The sequence below is a fragment of the Solanum tuberosum genome, unplaced genomic scaffold, assembly GCF_000226075.1.
Source record: "Solanum tuberosum cultivar DM 1-3 516 R44 unplaced genomic scaffold, SolTub_3.0 scf00008, whole genome shotgun sequence".
NCBI classification, from domain to species: domain Eukaryota; kingdom Viridiplantae; phylum Streptophyta; class Magnoliopsida; order Solanales; family Solanaceae; genus Solanum; species Solanum tuberosum.
Genome location: NW_006238934.1, coordinates 835,781 through 853,202, shown reverse-complemented (window position 1 = coordinate 853,202; position 17,422 = coordinate 835,781). Strand labels below are relative to the sequence as shown.

The 17,422-nt window shown below is 33.2% G+C and overlaps 2 protein-coding genes across 4 annotated transcripts; one reads left to right on the top strand and one right to left on the bottom strand.

Moving 5' to 3' along the window:
- Positions 1-3,926: 3,926 nt before the first annotated feature.
- On the top strand, positions 3,927-9,675 carry LOC102579351 (acyl-coenzyme A oxidase 4, peroxisomal-like). 2 transcript variants are annotated; one of them, XM_006338920.2, is made up of 13 exons: positions 3,927-4,089; positions 5,588-5,692; positions 6,088-6,194; positions 6,368-6,445; positions 6,525-6,648; positions 6,914-6,987; positions 7,075-7,134; positions 7,265-7,374; positions 7,729-7,888; positions 8,490-8,566; positions 8,724-8,895; positions 8,977-9,069; positions 9,306-9,675. In XM_006338920.2, the coding sequence occupies exons 2-13, from the start codon at positions 5,593-5,595 to the stop codon at positions 9,435-9,437; spliced, it is 1,287 nt and encodes a 428-aa protein (XP_006338982.1). In that variant the 5' UTR covers positions 3,927-4,089; positions 5,588-5,592; the 3' UTR covers positions 9,438-9,675. The 2 variants fall into 2 exon arrangements, with proteins under 2 accessions (XP_006338982.1, XP_006338983.1); XM_006338921.2 differs by lacking the exon at positions 3,927-4,089 and adding an exon at positions 4,623-4,908.
- Positions 9,676-12,395: 2,720 nt separating this feature from the next.
- Positions 12,396-17,175, bottom strand: LOC102579024 (transcription factor TGA6-like). Of its 2 annotated transcripts, XM_015309315.1 has the most exons (3): positions 16,780-17,175; positions 14,852-14,950; positions 12,396-12,999 (listed from the first exon to the last, which is right to left on the bottom strand). In XM_015309315.1, the coding sequence occupies exons 1-3, from the start codon at positions 17,089-17,091 to the stop codon at positions 12,664-12,666; spliced, it is 747 nt and encodes a 248-aa protein (XP_015164801.1). In that variant the 5' UTR covers positions 17,092-17,175; the 3' UTR covers positions 12,396-12,663. The 2 variants fall into 2 exon arrangements, with proteins under 2 accessions (XP_015164801.1, XP_006338981.1); XM_006338919.2 differs by lacking the exon at positions 12,396-12,999 and having other exon boundaries at positions 14,248-14,950; positions 16,780-17,171.
- Between the last annotated feature and the right edge of the window lie 247 nt (positions 17,176-17,422).

Below are 17,422 nucleotides of genomic sequence, written 5' to 3'. Positions count from 1 at the left end.
GGAACTACACTAGTTTTGAACAATGTGAAACATGCACCTGATTTTCGTCTGCACCAAATTTCTGTTGGTGTTTTGGATGATGAAGGATATGTACTGTACCAACGGTGATGGAAAATAGAAACTCATTAAGGGTTCCTTGATTGTGGCTCGTGGTAACAAACGTCGTGGTTTATACTGGACTAAGGCTTCTACTTGTGTTGATATGGTGAATGCGGTTGAGAACGACAACTCTTCAACGTTATGGCACAAGAGGCTTAGCCACATCAGTGAAAAATGGTTTAATGTTCTAGCCAAGAAGAAATTATTGTCAAATTTCAAAAAGTGCTAAATTAGAAAAGTGTGAGCACTGCTTGGCTGGTAAACAAAATAGAGTTTTCTTTAAGTCCTACCCTCTTTTAAGAAAGACAGAGTTACTTGAATTGGTGCACTCTGATTTATGCGGTCCAATGAAGACGAGGACATTGGGTGGTTCACTATACTTTGTCACTTTTATTGACGACTGGTCGAGAAAACTTTGGGTCTATGTCTTGAAGATTAAAGACCAAGTGTTAGGTGTCTTTAAGAAGTTTCAGGCTTCAGTTGAAAGAGAAACTGGAAAGAAACTGAAATGTATTTGTACTGATAATGGTGATGAATATTGTGGACCATTTGACGAATACTGTAAGCATCAAGGTATTAGACACCAGAAGACTCTTCCCAAGACTCCTCAGCTTCATAGTTTGGCTGAGAGGATGAACATGACCTTGATGGAAATAGTTAGATGTTTGCTTTATGAAGCAAAGTTGCCGAACTCTTTTTGGGGTGAGGCTTTATTAATCGTTGCACATGTTATTAATCTATCTCCTATTGTTGCTTTGCAAAGTGAGCTCCAAATAGAGTTTGGTATGGAAAAGATGTTTCCTGTGACCATTTAAGAGTATTTGGTCGCAAAATTTTTGTACATGTGCCGAAAGATGAGAGGTCAAAGTTAGATGCCAAGACAAGGTAGTGCATCTTCATTGGATATGGCCTTGATGAATTTGGTTACAGGTCCAATTGAGAAGAAACTTGTGAGAAACCGTGATATTATTTTCATGGAGAATCAAACAATTGAAGATATTGACAAAGCGGAGAAGCTAGAATCTTCAAATTTTGATGACATAATTCATCTAGATAACGTTCATCACACAAGTATGCATGATGTTGTTGAGCTTGATGATCATGGTGACGCCCATAATCATGTATCGAATCAACATGTTGATGTTGATAATAACAATGATATTGCTATTGATGATCTTCTTGCTCATGAAGTTGTGGACTAATCAAATATTCCGCTTAGGAGGTCCACAAGACATCGGGTTCCTTCCTCGCGTTATTCACCTAATGAGTATGTGTTACTCAGTGATGGGGGAGAACTTGAATGTTATGAGGAGGACATGGAATATGAGCACAAGGATCAATGGATAAAAGCCATGCAAAATGAGATGAAGTCTCTGCATGAGAACCACACTTATGAGTTGGTAAAATTGCCCAAGGGAATGAGAGCTTTGAAGAACAAGTGGGTGTTCAAAGTTAAAGTTCAAGAACACAACTTGAAGCCCAGGTACAAAGCTAGATTGGTTGTTAAGGGATTTGGTCAAAGGAAGGGTATTGACTTTGACGAAATATTTTCTCCTGTTGTGAAAATGTCCTCGATTCGTACAGTTCTAGGTTTGGCTGCTAGTCTTAATTTAGAGATTGAGCAGGTAGATGTGAAGACGACTTTCCTTCACGGTGACCTAGAAGAAGAGATTTATATGGAACAACCTGAGGGCTTCAAAGTAGAAGGTAAAAGAAAATTTTGTATGCAAACTCAGAAAGAGTCTTTATGGCTTAACGCAAGCTCCTAGACAATGGTACAACAAGTTTGAATCTGTTATGGGGAAGCATTGATATAAGAAGACTTCTTCAGATCATTGTGTATTTGTACAAAAAATTTCTGACAATGATTTTATCATCATCTTGTTGTATGTGGATGATATGTTGATTGTGGGCAAAAATACTTCCAAGATTGATGACTTAAAGAAAGAGTTGCGTAAGTCTTTTGCTATGAAATACTTGGGTCATGCCAAGTAAATTTTGGGCATGAGAATTACTCGTCTCAGAGAAGAAAGGAAGATTTATTTGTCACAGAAGAAGTAAATTGAACGTGTACTAGAGCGCTTCATATGAAGAATGCTAAGTCTGTTAGCACACCTCTTGCTGGTCATATGAAGTTGAGCAAGAAGATGTGTCCTACAACTAGGGAGGAAAAGGAGAGCATGACCAAAGTTTCATACTCCTTCATAGTCGGAAGTCTAATGTATGCAATGGTATGCACTAGACCTGATATTGCTCACACAGTTGGTGTTGTCAGCAGATTTCTCAAAAATTTGAGAAAAGAGCATTGGGAAGCTGTGAAGTGGATACTCAGGTATCTTAGAGGAAGCTTAGATGAATGCTTGTGTTTTGGAGCATCAGATCCAATCTTGAAGGGCTATACAGATGCTGATATGGTAGGTGACCTTGATAACAGAACTGGATATTTGTTTACTTTTTCAGGGGGAGCTATATCATGTCAGTCGAAGTTGCAGAAGTGTGTTGCACTATCTAAAACTGAGTATATTGCGGCTACTAAAGCCGGCAATGAGATAATATGGCTAAAGCGATTTCTTCAAGAGCTTGGTTTGCATCAAAAGAAGTATATTGTCTATTGTGACAGCTAGAGTGCAATAAACTTGAGCAAGAACTCCATGTACCATGCAAGAACAAAACACATCGACGTTAGATATCATTGAATTCGTGAGGAAGTAGAGAGTGAATCATTTTACGTCAAAAAGATCCACACAAGTGAAAATCCTGCAGATATGCTGACCAAGACGATACCGAAAGACAAGTTCGAATTATGCAAAGAACTTGTGGGTATGAGCTCTCTAAAGAAGATGAAGATACCTCATTCAAGTGAATGAGACTGGAGGGGGAGATTTGTAGGGTTCCAACCCCATTTTTATTAAAGTCTTAATTTGGTACAACTACATACCAACTAAATCTTACCAAGATAACTACATAATTGCAAAGTTTGAAACTTTGGTATTTTTATGATGTCATTGGTGACATCTTAGTTGTAAATTTTTTCTATAAAAGGAGCTCATTAGCTCATTTATAGAACACACCAAGTTAGAGAGAGAAAATATATTTTGAGAGCAAAGTGAGGTATTCCATAGACTATACAAGAAAATAGTTTGTGAAGAAAAATAGAGTGTGAGCGATATTTTAGTAAGGTGTAAATCAAAAGAGTGTTATTCCTTTTGAGTGTGTTGTAGTCACTTTGAATATTGTATTCGTAACTACACAGTGTAAAAATTCCTTGCTATAGTGATATCAGTTGCTTCTCTTGGCCCGTGGTTTTTTCCCTTATTTAAAAGGGTTTCCACGTAAAAAATTTAGTGTCATTTTTTTCCCATTATTTTGACCATATATATTTTTGTGTTAGTCCGCATTTTCCCAACAATTTTTGCAATAAGATTATGCACTTGAATTTCTTTTCCTTAATTCGATTGCATATAGTCTTTTGTACTGGATTTTTATCTCTAATTTTTTGTTGGTTTCTGTATTCTGATAGAGAATATATTTATATTGGGTGAAATATTTTTGAAGACACTTTTATATACACATTTAAAGCTATACATTTTTTTTTGTGATTTATAATATTCTCAAACGAAAATCTTCTTAAAAATATCATTAACAAACACACATATTATTATTATATTTGTTTTAATTTAACTGACATGAAATTTAAAAAAATAAAGAAGAATTTTGAATTATGCATAATTATTAGCTCTAATTATTAAAGTATCAATTATCATTTAAATTTATGTTCTAAACATATCATGTGCTTATAAATTATTTGATCACAGATATTAGCACTTAAAAAGATAATGATAATTGCTGAGTTGTTTAAACTCACCTAGAAGTGCGTGCCCTATAAATCCACTTTTTTCCTCTTATTTCTTTTACTTCTTCTTCGTTTCTCAAACACAAGATTTGATTTTTCTTCGTGAAATTCTTCATCATTCAAAAGTCAAAACCAAGGTGCGTAATCTTTTCTTATAGTTTTTTTTTTTTAAGTTTGTTTGTTTCAGAGGTGTATTTAGAATGGATCAGATAAACAGAAATTAATAATATTTTTGATTTCATTTGTGAATTGTGTCGGAAATAGAATATATATTTAAGAAAAAGGGTAAAGATTTGAACTTTTGATACTACTAAAAGATCATTATTTTTCTGTTGAAATTTCGCACTGAAAAATGTTTGGTGGCTATTTCCATGGATATTTTGATTGAATCATTGAGAAAAGAAGAAATAATACTCCTTCTGTTCACTTTTAATTGTGATGTTAGGCTTTTGGAAAATTTATTTGACTAACTTTCAAAATTAAATTAGATTACATTAATTTGATAGTTTAAACATAAAAATTAGATATCAAAAGACTATACAAAAAGTATTATAAATTGCAATTTTTTTATAGCAATATGTTGAAAAAATACATAGTAAAATTTATTTGGTCAAAGTTCTTATAGTTTGACTTTATAAAAGGAAACTATAACAATTAAAAGTGGACGGAGGGATTAGTGTTTTTACATGGAAAAATAGAAAGCTTCCCAGTATTTGAGTGAAAATATGTTTTCTATATCATGTGTTATCCAGTGAGCTGGTTGGGCAGAAATAAGTAGAAAAATCATGTTTTATGGCAAATTTCTCATTGATTCGCGGTGAGAAAAACTTTTGTTTCTAGTAGTTTCATTATGGGGAAGGGGATAAGGATTCTGGGAAAAAGGATGCAATGATGTTGTCGGACTTGCTTATTGGTATTAGTGGATCTAGTAACTGTTGCGGAGCGAGGATTTTCAGGTAAGAAGTTAAAAGGGATTCAACATATAGTGTACAAACATAAAAAACAAATCTTTGTCTATCTACAGAGTAATTTTTCAGCGAAAGGGCTGTCAATTGACAAGGGTGGTTAGTCACTGTCAACTACAGTGTGTTTTGATGAAAAGAAAAGGTTTATACTATTATTTTTCTTGAATAAGTTCATACACTTCGAATCTTTGATTGGTTAAAAATTAAGATATATGTAGAATTTGGCTAAACATGTTTGATCTTACTTCATTTGTTTTAAGTTTTGCTTTGAGGCTGATTTAATTAGACTATTAGGGTAATTTTGCTCAATTATATGTAAACTATAACCTCACAGAGCAATTAGTAGTCTATGTAGTTGTTAAATTTAATCGTCATTCTCAACTCTATCCAAGCTTGAGGGTCTATTGGAAACCGCGCCTCTAACTCATAAAGTTAGGGATAAGGTCTGCATACGTCCTACCCTCCCCAATCCTCACTTGTGGGATTATAATGGGTATGTTGTAGTTGTTGTATTCTCAACTCTATCCCATTGTGCCTGCTGTGACTTGTTTGGGTAAGGAATTACATTACAAAGGATGAAGTACACAATGAGGCAAAGGGCTCTATTTATTTGTATACGTAGTTCTTATTTGATTCATTTGAATGAGGACTAACATTGATCATGCTGCAGCGAAAATGCATAAAGAGGCAAAAAGCTCCTATTTTGATATGCCAGCATTGGATGTTTCTGTTGCATTTCCTCAAGCAACTCCAGCCTCCAACTTTCCCCCATGCAGTAAGATTGATACCTGATTCCATTTTTATGTTTTACTTACTCTATTATTAACTCAAGTATACGGAGTGTCCACTCTTTTCAAGAACTCGATAAATTGTTTGATGTGCTTATTTGCATGCATTTGATTGAAGCCATTCAACATTTTGCCAGATCGCACTTCTACTAATACTTAATGGGCATACTATTTCTATAAAAACTTTATGTGATGGGGCTACAGTTGACTTGCACCTTAGCGGACAAAACTTTGTTGATTTCTACCCTTGATTGACTGAATATCCTTTGCCACTATCTGCTTTTAAGCTTAATTGAAATATATCCTTGGGATCCTTTGCTACTCTCTGCTTCCATTGTAATTCTGCCTGGTCATTCCGCTGACTGTGATTTAAACTTTACAGCTTCAGACTACTATCAGCTTGCCGATCTGTTGACTCCTGAGGAGCAAGCCATCAGAATGAAAGTGAGGGAATACATGGAGAAAGAGATTGCTCCTATAATGACGAAGGTATTTCTCTTGTTCTCTGTATTTGTTGAATGTGTTGATATTATTTGTAGTAGCTAATCTTGTGAGTAGAAAACAAAGATTTATCATTAATGCTAAGTCTCTAATCTTCTGAGGAAATGTTTACTGCTGTAGATGTGCTTAAAAGTGAACTCTTTGTTAATGTTTTTGAACAGTATTGGGAGAAGGCAGAATTTCCATTTGAAATCATTCCAAAATTTGGTGCTTTGCACATAGCTGGCGGCACTATCAAGGTGTTTTAAGAACTTGACAAATTTCTATATAAGTCATCTATAGTTTCCATGAGGAATCTACTGACTTTTTTGGCTTCAGGGATATGGTTGCCCAGGTCACTCAATAACTGGAAGTGCTGTTGCTGCAGCAGAAGTTGCCAGAGTTGATGCAAGCTGCTCTACATTCCTTTTGGTGCATTCATCTTTAGCAATGCTCACTATTGGTAAGTCTTGTTATTGTTTGAAATTGCTTCTGGTATCCTTTTTGCTTCTTTTGAAATTCCGGCATGGTTGAAACATTGTTTTTGGTAGAAGTATTGTGATATTTACCAGTGGTATTCGTCGACTGATCTTTTGATGGGAGATGTTCTTTGTTTTCAATAATGAAAGCATATCATTACTACTAACTCAATGAGGGCTTCTCTGAGATATACAATTTATGTCGATATGAAGTGAACTAATTACACCATGTTGGCCTGTCAAGAATAGGGCTATGTGGGTCTGAAATGCAAAAGGAAAAATACTTGCCATCATTGGCCGAATTTGACACTATAGCTTGTTGGGTGAGAACTTTTTTGCTTCGGTCATTTCTTTATTTGCATCTGTGGTTACCAAATATTAGTTTGTAATCGATGCCACTTTGGAATTAGGGTCTAACTGAGCCTGACTATGGAAGTGATGCAAGTGGATTGGGGACTACTGCCAAAAAGGTCTAGATTCTGCATTTTAACTTCAGTTTTAAATTTCTATGCTATTCTGTATCGATTTCCATTTTAATTTGGGAAAGATTGCTAAATATTCTTCTGTAAAATCTGTTACCTTCCTGATTCTAAATGATAGGTTGAAGGAGGTTGGATCCTTGAAGGGCAAAAACGTTGGATAGGAAACAGCACTTTTGCCGATATATTGGTTATTTTTGCTAGAAATACATCCACAAACCAGATAAACGGGTGAGTTACAACATTCGGCTTCTATATAATCCTATTCAGCGCCATCTTTCACCAGTTGCATTGGTAACTTAGGATCATGCAAAATATCTATAGACTTAGTTAATCTTCTAAGTCTGCTAATTTCTTCAGCTTTCACTACCTTGATATTTTCAGTATCAGTTTTAGACAAATGACGTGTTTTGAATACATCGTTATACCTTCTAGTGATTGGTTAAAACTTGCTCGATACCATTATCGATATAGGAAAATGACCCTATGTCATAGTTTTATATAAATAATGTGTACCTTCACTTTCACCCGCCCTCTTGACCATCTTAGTTTATTTCTTACAATTGGTGGTTGCCTTTTTCTCAGTTTCATAGTAAAGAAGGATGCTCCAGGATTGCAATGTACTAAAATAGAAAACAAAATCGGACTACGGATTGTTCAAAATGGAGACATTCTCTTAAAGAATGTTTTTGTCCCTGATGAGGATAGACTACCTGGGGTCAATTCATTTCAGGATACAAACAAGGTACGACAATATGGATGGGGTGTTCTATTTGCTATCAATGTTCAATTATGATCTGTTTGGTTGTTTGTTCATTCTTCAACCTTCAGCTAAACAATTTTCGTTCTGTGAGGAAAGAAAGTGACCAACCGACTGAAATTCACACCTATTTTTTTTTATAATTTTCTTTCTTGAGTTAATTCTTGTATGCACAAATTTGCGCTTACTATTAGATGATTGATTTGTATCCTCCTCCAACCCTTCATGGTTGCATAGGTTATTTTCCAATGTCATTAGAAAGCTTCATAGGCATAATGTAGAGCTCCTTCTACTGCAGCTGTCCTTTTGTTTTATATGAATGAATAACTCAGTTCATTCATATTGTTGATTGCACAATTGCGATCCTCGCTGTCGGAGACCATTTTTGTCATGCCAAAGGACATTTTACATGCCACGAATAGTGCACCTCAGCTTTGTTACTAATTTTCTTTCATCTTGTTTCCCTTTTGCTTTCATGCATTTCAGCCAACTATTATTGTTTCTTTTGAAGTCGTAGGTTTGCTCGTGCTGATTGTTTTTTTAAGTAGCTGAATTATTGTTTCGTTTATCTTATTCTTCCGAACAGGTGCTTGCTGTATCGCGTGTTATGGTTGCATGGCAGCCTATTGGCATTACAATGGGTGTTTATGATATGTGTCACAGGTAACAATAGATATGCTCATCAGTCTTTGTTTATCATACAATAGATACTATGTTATGGCCGATTGTAAGAACTTGTACGCGCATTTTATAATCCCATCTCCTTGAGTTCCCTTTTCCATCGTTTTTCTATTGGCTAAATTCTCCGTGAAACTCAAAGGTACTTGAAGGAGAGAAAGCAATTTGGAGCACCATTAGCCGCTTTCCAGATCAACCAACAGAAATTGGTCCAAATGTTGAGCAACATTCAAGCAATGATTCTTGTTGGTTGGCGGCTTTGCAAACTACACGAGAGTGATAAACTGACTCATGGTCACGCAAGTTTAGGGAAAGTAAGTCCTTTTTTCTTCAGATTTTAAAAGTTGTTACATGCCCTTTTTAGACTGATCAGTAACAAATTGTTTGTGGTTCAGTCATGGATTACGTTGAGGGCAAGAGAGACTGTTGCTCTCGGACGAGAACTACTAGGTGGCAACGGAATCTTGGCTGACTTTCACGTCGCAAAGGTTTGTTAATAATATCCAATTTTTACTAGGTAAATCATGTTTAGGTTTCATTTTTTGTTACTTTGGTGTCGTGGTATCATTGGGAAACAACCTCTCTACCTCCACGAAGTAATGTTAAGGTCTGCATACATTCTAGTGTTCTACCGTCCCCAGACCCCACTCAGTGGAATTTCACTGGATATGTTGTTGTTGATGTATGGTCTCATGGTGCATCCGTTTCTATGTTGATCGTATAGGCATTTTGCGATTTGGAGCCGATCTATACATTTGAAGGTACATACGATATCAACACGTTGGTAACAGGTAGAGAAATTACCGGTTTGGCCAGTTTCAAGCCTGCACCAGTAAGGCAAAAGAGTCGCCTGTGAAAAATTTCATCTTCTCTGTGTTGTAAGTATTCTGCTGAATAATGTTCTGTTTAGGCAATTGTAACTCTACAATGCTTTTACCCAAAGGAAGTACTTTAAGAATTGAAGTTCCTTTTCTTTTAAAAAAAAATTGTATCTAATAATGATAAGTTAGACTATCACCTATTGTAATTAAAAAATAGCATCATATTATACAGTAAGAATACCACTTTGGGGGTGGTCGGTGGATGGTCTTGAACTTCTGACTGTGCTTGCTCAACAAGAAAAATTTCTAATTTAGTAAGTTTTAATTTTCGACTTTGAAGATTCGCCGAGGGCGAACCCACAGTCTGTCGGGTGATCGAGCACCCATTATCTTGGAAATATATATATATACATATAAAAAAAATTAAGAGGTATTTGTATAAAATTAACATAGAGCACCAGATTGGTCCATTGGCTCTTTGGTGGGTGGGTAAGACTCTTTTAGTGTTTCTAAAACAACTAGATGAGTATTGTCAAGTATTAACTCAACTCTTTTAAAAGTTCCCTTGAATTCAAGCCCTATATCAGGCAATAAGAAAACAACTTACAACTCATTCAGCTATCTAACCTATGTCAAGATACCAGACGATGTGAATTAGAAACTAAGAACCAACGCCTTGCCTAAACTTCCAGGAAAAACACTACACTCTTTTCTAGCTAAAATGAAAAATATTAGTGCTAAACTATTCCTTGATATACAACTTTTTCACCAACAATGAACTTCCCCATATTTGTAGCATGAGAAGAAAGAAGCATTCATTGTGCTTGTATATTCATATGCAGAATGCTTATATAAATAGCAATTATACGTTGGGGTTGGAAGAGCCACCCTCGACAATGTAAGTGGGTGGAGAGAGAGAACTAACGACTAAATTCAAGAAAATCTAAAGATCATTTTATGTCGTACGATTTATCTATCTAGCCCAACCACTTACCTCCCAACCCCCATACCCACCACCACAAACTGCAGTCATTAAACCGGTATGTTATCTGTATATCGTAGTTGATAGCAAACCATAGACTTTGCTAGAACATAAAGGCTACTGAAGACCAGAAAGAGATAAATTGCTAATCTAATCTACCCTCAGAAGAAATGGTTTCTATCACCCCTTTGCCCTCACCTCAAAAAGGGGACGGGCAAAGAGGGGGAGAAATTTTGAGAGAATAAACATGCTAACTCATCTCGTAAAACACAAAAATAAGTGTATCATAATAACACTTCCACGGAGCATAATATACAATAGGATATGAAACAACACTTCAACGGAGCATAATATACAATATGATATGATATATTCAGTTCACATGACCGGTCTTACATCCTTAAGCCTTGGCGGAAATAACTTGACAGGGAATATTCCTTCTGAGATTGGTTCCATTAACAGGTTAAGACTATTTACATATGATATTTGTATAGGTTCACTCACATTATTGGAAGAATACTATTGAAGCTTAAATACTCTTTCCTGTAGAAAAATGTGATGCCCAAACTCCAATGTCTGCTAATATCTTTATTGAGGCAGTTGTGTTTGTAAAGAGAATAAAGAGAGCGATTAACAAAGGTTGACGAATAAAATTGGAAGACGTAAGAAAACAAAAATAAATTTGAGCAAATTTTGAATGGAAAGCATACCTGGAGTCACAGGGATGAAGAGAAGACGAAGAGAAAATTGTTGTTTGCCGTTGTCCGTTGAGTTCTACAAGTTATTAGCGTCTGTTTATTTGTTCTCTTGGGAGAAGAAAGAGAAACCGATACTTCTAGAGAGAAATCGATACTTCCAGAGTCCACTTTAATCTCATGACGTAATTACCTTTTTGCCCTTATATAAAGTCAAATTTGCTGAAGTGCCATTGGTCAGGAGTAACAGGTTTTTTCTAATTTGTGGATATGAGGCAGCCACGTGGTATATGCTTGAACAATTTACCCTTTAAATGAACATATATTTACAATTTTGCCACTGGTCGTCCTCCACTTCACATTTCTATAGAAATAGAAATATCCAAATTCCACTGCTAACCGAATACTCTACATCTTTTTTGTACATGGTAAATTTCATGGATAATCCCTTTAATTTATCGATCAAAATTTTATGACATATTTTTCATTTTAATTTGTATGTAAATCACGTTTCTATAATAATAATAATAATAATAATAACAACATATTTAAGATAATTCAAAAAAATGAGATTTAGATAGGGTAAAATATACATGTAGATAGAGAGGATTGTTTTCTATAAATCTTCAGCTAAAAAAAAACATACAAACGGATTGAAAAAGAAATATCAATTGTGAAAAAATCATGACAAAAACATTCTAAAAAAAAACAGTCATAGTAACAAAAAATAGTACGATAATCAAAATTAAAGAGACATCAAATAGTAATAAAAATTGGAGGACAAGAAATTATAAAAGAAATACTATACCACTATTATACTACTCATATCCTCCGTAACCTCATATTTAATTAAGGATATGTCTTTGTGGTAGATGCATGTCATGTTTTAGCTAATCACTTTTCTCCGTATCGCTTCGATCTACCTCTATCTCCTCTAAATTATTCATAGCTGATCTTTTTCACACATCTCCTTTTCGCATATTCAAATTGTTCTCTACCAGTCAAAATAGGGAGTAATTGATACTCCCTCCGTTTAAAAAAAAGTGATTTCCTTTTCGTTTTAATTTGTTTAAAAAAGAATGACCTCTTTTTCTTTTTAGTAACATTTTACTTTCAACTTTTCACGTGACATGTTTAAGACCACAAGATTAAAAGACAATTTTATATATTTGACATAACTTTAATTTAGAATCACAAAACTAATTTTTTTTTTCTTAAATGTGTCAAATCAAACTAGATCATTCTTTTTTTTTAAAGAAAAGGAGTAGTGTTTATCTCCAACTTAAAAGGTGTGCATCTTCTCGTAAACAACGAAATGACCAACACGATATAACCCAATTAAACACAGCCAAATAAGCAAAAATCACATGTCTCATGAGGTCTTGCACCCTAAAATATTCCTAAGCATTTTTTTCTCAAGCTCACACTAATTATTTATTACACAACCTTTAGTTTTCAAGAAACTACTACAACAAAATAAAAAAAATCTTAAAACTAACTCGTTCAATTCTTCAAAAATATTATTAGATCCAACCGTACATATTTTTGAAGAGTTCGAGCAACGAGGTACTACCTTGAAGTAGTTTACCATCCATTTGAATGTTCATTTCTTTGTTGTTGTCTCTCAGCTTCTCTTTCCATTCCCATCATCCTTACCCTCAATTGAAGCTGACCTACAGCACTCAAAAACTTCAAACTTTGCAAAGGATTAAGTAATCCTACAACTCTTTCAGCTGTTCTTGTCCTTAACCTATCAGCATCCGTCACCACATTCTCCAAAGCCGTCTTCAATTGGTCTATGTTTCCATCAATCTCCTCGATCTCTGTGTTTATATTGTCAGTGTATATAAGTTGCATTCCTACTCGACGTGCTAGATCCGCCAATGGTGGTGAGGCCACGCTCTCTTGGATTTGTGTCATCTCTTTGTCCGTTGAGTTCTACAAGTTATTAGCGTCTGTTTATTTGTTCTCTTGGGAGAAGAAAGAGAAACCGATACTTCTAGAGAGAAATCGATACGTCCACTTTAATCTCATGACGTAATTACCTTTTTGCCCTTATATAAAGTCAAATTTGCTGAAGTGCCATTGGTCAGGAGTAACAGGTTTTTTCTAATTTGTGGATATGAGGCAGCCACGTGGTATATGCTTGAACAATTTACCCTTTGAATGAACATATATTTACAATTTTGCCACTGGTCGTCCTCCACTTCACATTTCTATAGAAATAGAAATATCCAAATTCCACTGCTAACCGAATACTCTACATCTTTTTTGTACATGGTAAATTTCATGGATAATCCCTTTAATTTATCGATCAAAATTTTATGACATATTTTTCATTTTAATTTGTATGTAAATCACGTTTCTATAATAATAATAATAATAATAATAACAACATATTTAAGATAATTCAAAAAAATGAGATTTAGATAGGGTAAAATATACATGTAGATAGAGAGGATTGTTTTCTATAAATCTTCAGCTAAAAAAAAACATACAAACGGATTGAAAAAGAAATATCAATTGTGAAAAAATCATGACAAAAACATTCTAAAAAAAAACAGTCATAGTAACAAAAAATAGTACGATAATCAAAATTAAAGAGACATCAAATAGTAATAAAAATTGGAGGACAAGAAATTATAAAAGAAATACTATACCACTATTATACTACTCATATCCTCCGTAACCTCATATTTAATTAAGGATATGTCTTTGTGGTAGATGCATGTCATGTTTTAGCTAATCACTTTTCTCCGTATCGCTTCGATCTACCTCTATCTCCTCTAAATTATTCATAGCTGATCTTTTTCACACATCTCCTTTTCGCATATTCAAATTGTTCTCTACCAGTCAAAATAGGGAGTAATTGATACTCCCTCCGTTTAAAAAAAAGTGATTTCCTTTTCGTTTTAATTTGTTTAAAAAAGAATGACCTCTTTTTCTTTTTAGTAACATTTTACTTTCAACTTTTCACGTGACATGTTTAAGACCACAAGATTAAAAGACAATTTTATATATTTGACATAACTTTAATTTAGAATCACAAAACTAATTTTTTTTTTCTTAAATGTGTCAAATCAAACTAGATCATTCTTTTTTTTTAAAGAAAAGGAGTAGTGTTTATCTCCAACTTAAAAGGTGTGCATCTTCTCGTAAACAACGAAATGACCAACACGATATAACCCAATTAAACACAGCCAAATAAGCAAAAATCACATGTCTCATGAGGTCTTGCACCCTAAAATATTCCTAAGCATTTTTTTCTCAAGCTCACACTAATTATTTATTACACAACCTTTAGTTTTCAAGAAACTACTACAACAAAATAAAAAAAATCTTAAAACTAACTCGTTCAATTCTTCAAAAATATTATTAGATCCAACCGTACATATTTTTGAAGAGTTCGAGCAACGAGGTACTACCTTGAAGTAGTTTACCATCCATTTGAATGTTCATTTCTTTGTTGTTGTCTCTCAGCTTCTCTTTCCATTCCCATCATCCTTACCCTCAATTGAAGCTGACCTACAGCACTCAAAAACTTCAAACTTTGCAAAGGATTAAGTAATCCTACAACTCTTTCAGCTGTTCTTGTCCTTAACCTATCAGCATCCGTCACCACATTCTCCAAAGCCGTCTTCAATTGGTCTATGTTTCCATCAATCTCCTCGATCTCTGTGTTTATATTGTCAGTGTATATAAGTTGCATTCCTACTCGACGTGCTAGATCCGCCAATGGTGGTGAGGCCACGCTCTCTTGGATTTGTGTCATCTCTTCCGTTAGGGACCTTTCTTCAGCCTTTGTCTCGTGTTTCAACCAGTTGAGCCTTTGAACTTGATGTTCACTCAAATTGTTTACGGAATCAGTTACCTGTTGAAAATATAATTAAATAAATAAATATGTAATTGAAGTACACCTATGATAACTTGAAGTTTTTAGATGTATCACAGTTTATTAGAGCTCGTTTGGATTAACTGATAAATATTACGTGTTTGATAAGTATTAATTAATTTTATAAATTACATGTTCGATAAAAAGTGATGAGAAGCTTTTTTTTTAAAAAAAAAGTTGAATGACTAATATATTCTTGGCTTCTTTACCAAAAAATTATAAATTTGAAAGTAAATTTTTATGGAAAAGGATGATTAACGGATATGCAAGGGAGAAGTTAAAATTTTGTTTTGGAAAAATGTATTTTAGAAATTAAATAAGGTATTAAAGATACAATATTTTGATCAAACTAAAAATTACTTATAAGCTAAGAAATCATCATAAGTTGATGGTGATATTTAATTTATAACGACTTACAAGATTTCTATGGAAGGACATGGAAATAGAGTAGTAAATATTTTGATGAAAGAATAATCAACTTATGATTTTGACCGACTTTAGGTTATAAGTAAATAATTTATAAGCATTTCGAGCTTATAAAATACCTAGATATAAAAAAAAATTGTAAGACAATTTAAACATCTTACAAACTTACTCAAATATCATACATCTAAGATATCAAAACATATAAAAGTCCTAAGTTAAGCATCAACCCAACCTATAATTTTTTTATTTTTATAAGCCCTCTATCTCAATTTAGTTTGAATGTATATGAAGTTTAAAAAATATAAAAAAATTTAAACCTCTCCTTCAAAAAGTACATTTTTGTGGAATTCTTATAAAAAATAATTAAATGAGATGTAACATGAAATATACTGATAATATTATCAAATATTTACTAAATAAAAATGTATCATTATTTTTTTAGACCGACTAAAAAAGAATAGATGATAAAAGGATTTGCTCGCACCGTATGAGCCTTTTGACTCCACCTTTTAAATTCTATCTCATTAATTAGATAATACGTGCTTAGCTCATAAAAAAATCAAAACTATACGTGAAACGTGTGCTTGCGCCGTATGGTTTTTATGTTAATTAGTTCGATGACATAAAAAAAAGTAGTGATGAGACACGTTAACAAGGAAAAAAAATATAAAAAGTGATTAGAATTTTTTTCTTTAAAAAATAATTTCAAAATGACACATAAACATGTATAATGAGTTAAATATTTAGATAAGATGATCACACAATTCGATCTGATATATAAAAAGTAAATATTTAAAAAAAATATCATTTGTAAATGATAAATAGAGTCAAATATTTAAATAAGATATTCACACAATTCGATCTACAATTCGATCTTATATATGGAAAGTGATTTTATTTTTTTAAAAATCATTTGTAAATGACACATGAGCAGGTATAATGAGTCAAATATTCATATAAGCTGATCAGACAATTCGAGATTATTTTTTTTATAAAAAAAATCATCTATAAATGACACTTAAGCATATATAATGAATCAAATATTTAGATAGGATAATCACACAATTGTATATGATATATAATATAAAGAGTGATTATGTTTTTTTTAAAATCATTTATAAATGATACATAGGCATGTATAATAAGTCAAATAGTTAGATGATCACACAATTTGATTTGATATATAAAAAGTGATTATTTTTAAAAAAGCAAATCCTTTATAAATGACATATAAGCATGTATATGAGTCAATATTTAGATGTGATAATCATACAATTCTATCTATTCTATGTGATATATAAAGAGTCATTTATAAATGACACATAAGCATATATAATAAGTCAGATATTCAGATGAAATGATCAGACAGTTCAATGATTTACCAGATTGAAAATTAAGCCGGGATTGAACCCTGTGATCCATAAGAAGCTTCTTTCAAGCGGAGAGAACCAAGTAGGTGAAAAGGCTCTGAAAACATTCCTATGAGTCATTCTTGATTTTTCTTCATAATATTCTTGATAATGAGCTAAAACTCTAGAAATAAGGTCTCTCATATCATTTTCTTGATCATCAAAAGTATCTTGTGCTACAACAAGTTCATTTAGAAATTGTTCTTGTCTAATTAACCAACCTTCTAGAAACACCTCAAAGGAATTATCATCATGACTACTACTTCTATATGATCCTCCTGGCATAATTTGGTTATAATCTTCTTTTTATAGAAGAAAATAAATAGAAGTAGAAGAGAGGGGGAGATAGAGAGGGGTTGTGTTTCTATTTATAAGAAGAAAAATGAAAAGAGGTGTTTGTGAAATTTCTTTTTGTTTTAGAGGTAATGACACCGACGTGGGAAATCGAAAGTTTTGTAGCTAACCAACTGAGTTACTATGAAAGTTTTGTAATTTGCGATTGAATGGTTAAGTTTTGAAAGATTAAAATTACTTGTTTTAATTAAGTTTTTGAGATAAAATAAGTATTTTTTAATTAAAAAAAAAACTTTTGTGGAAAACGCTTCATCACTCTTGA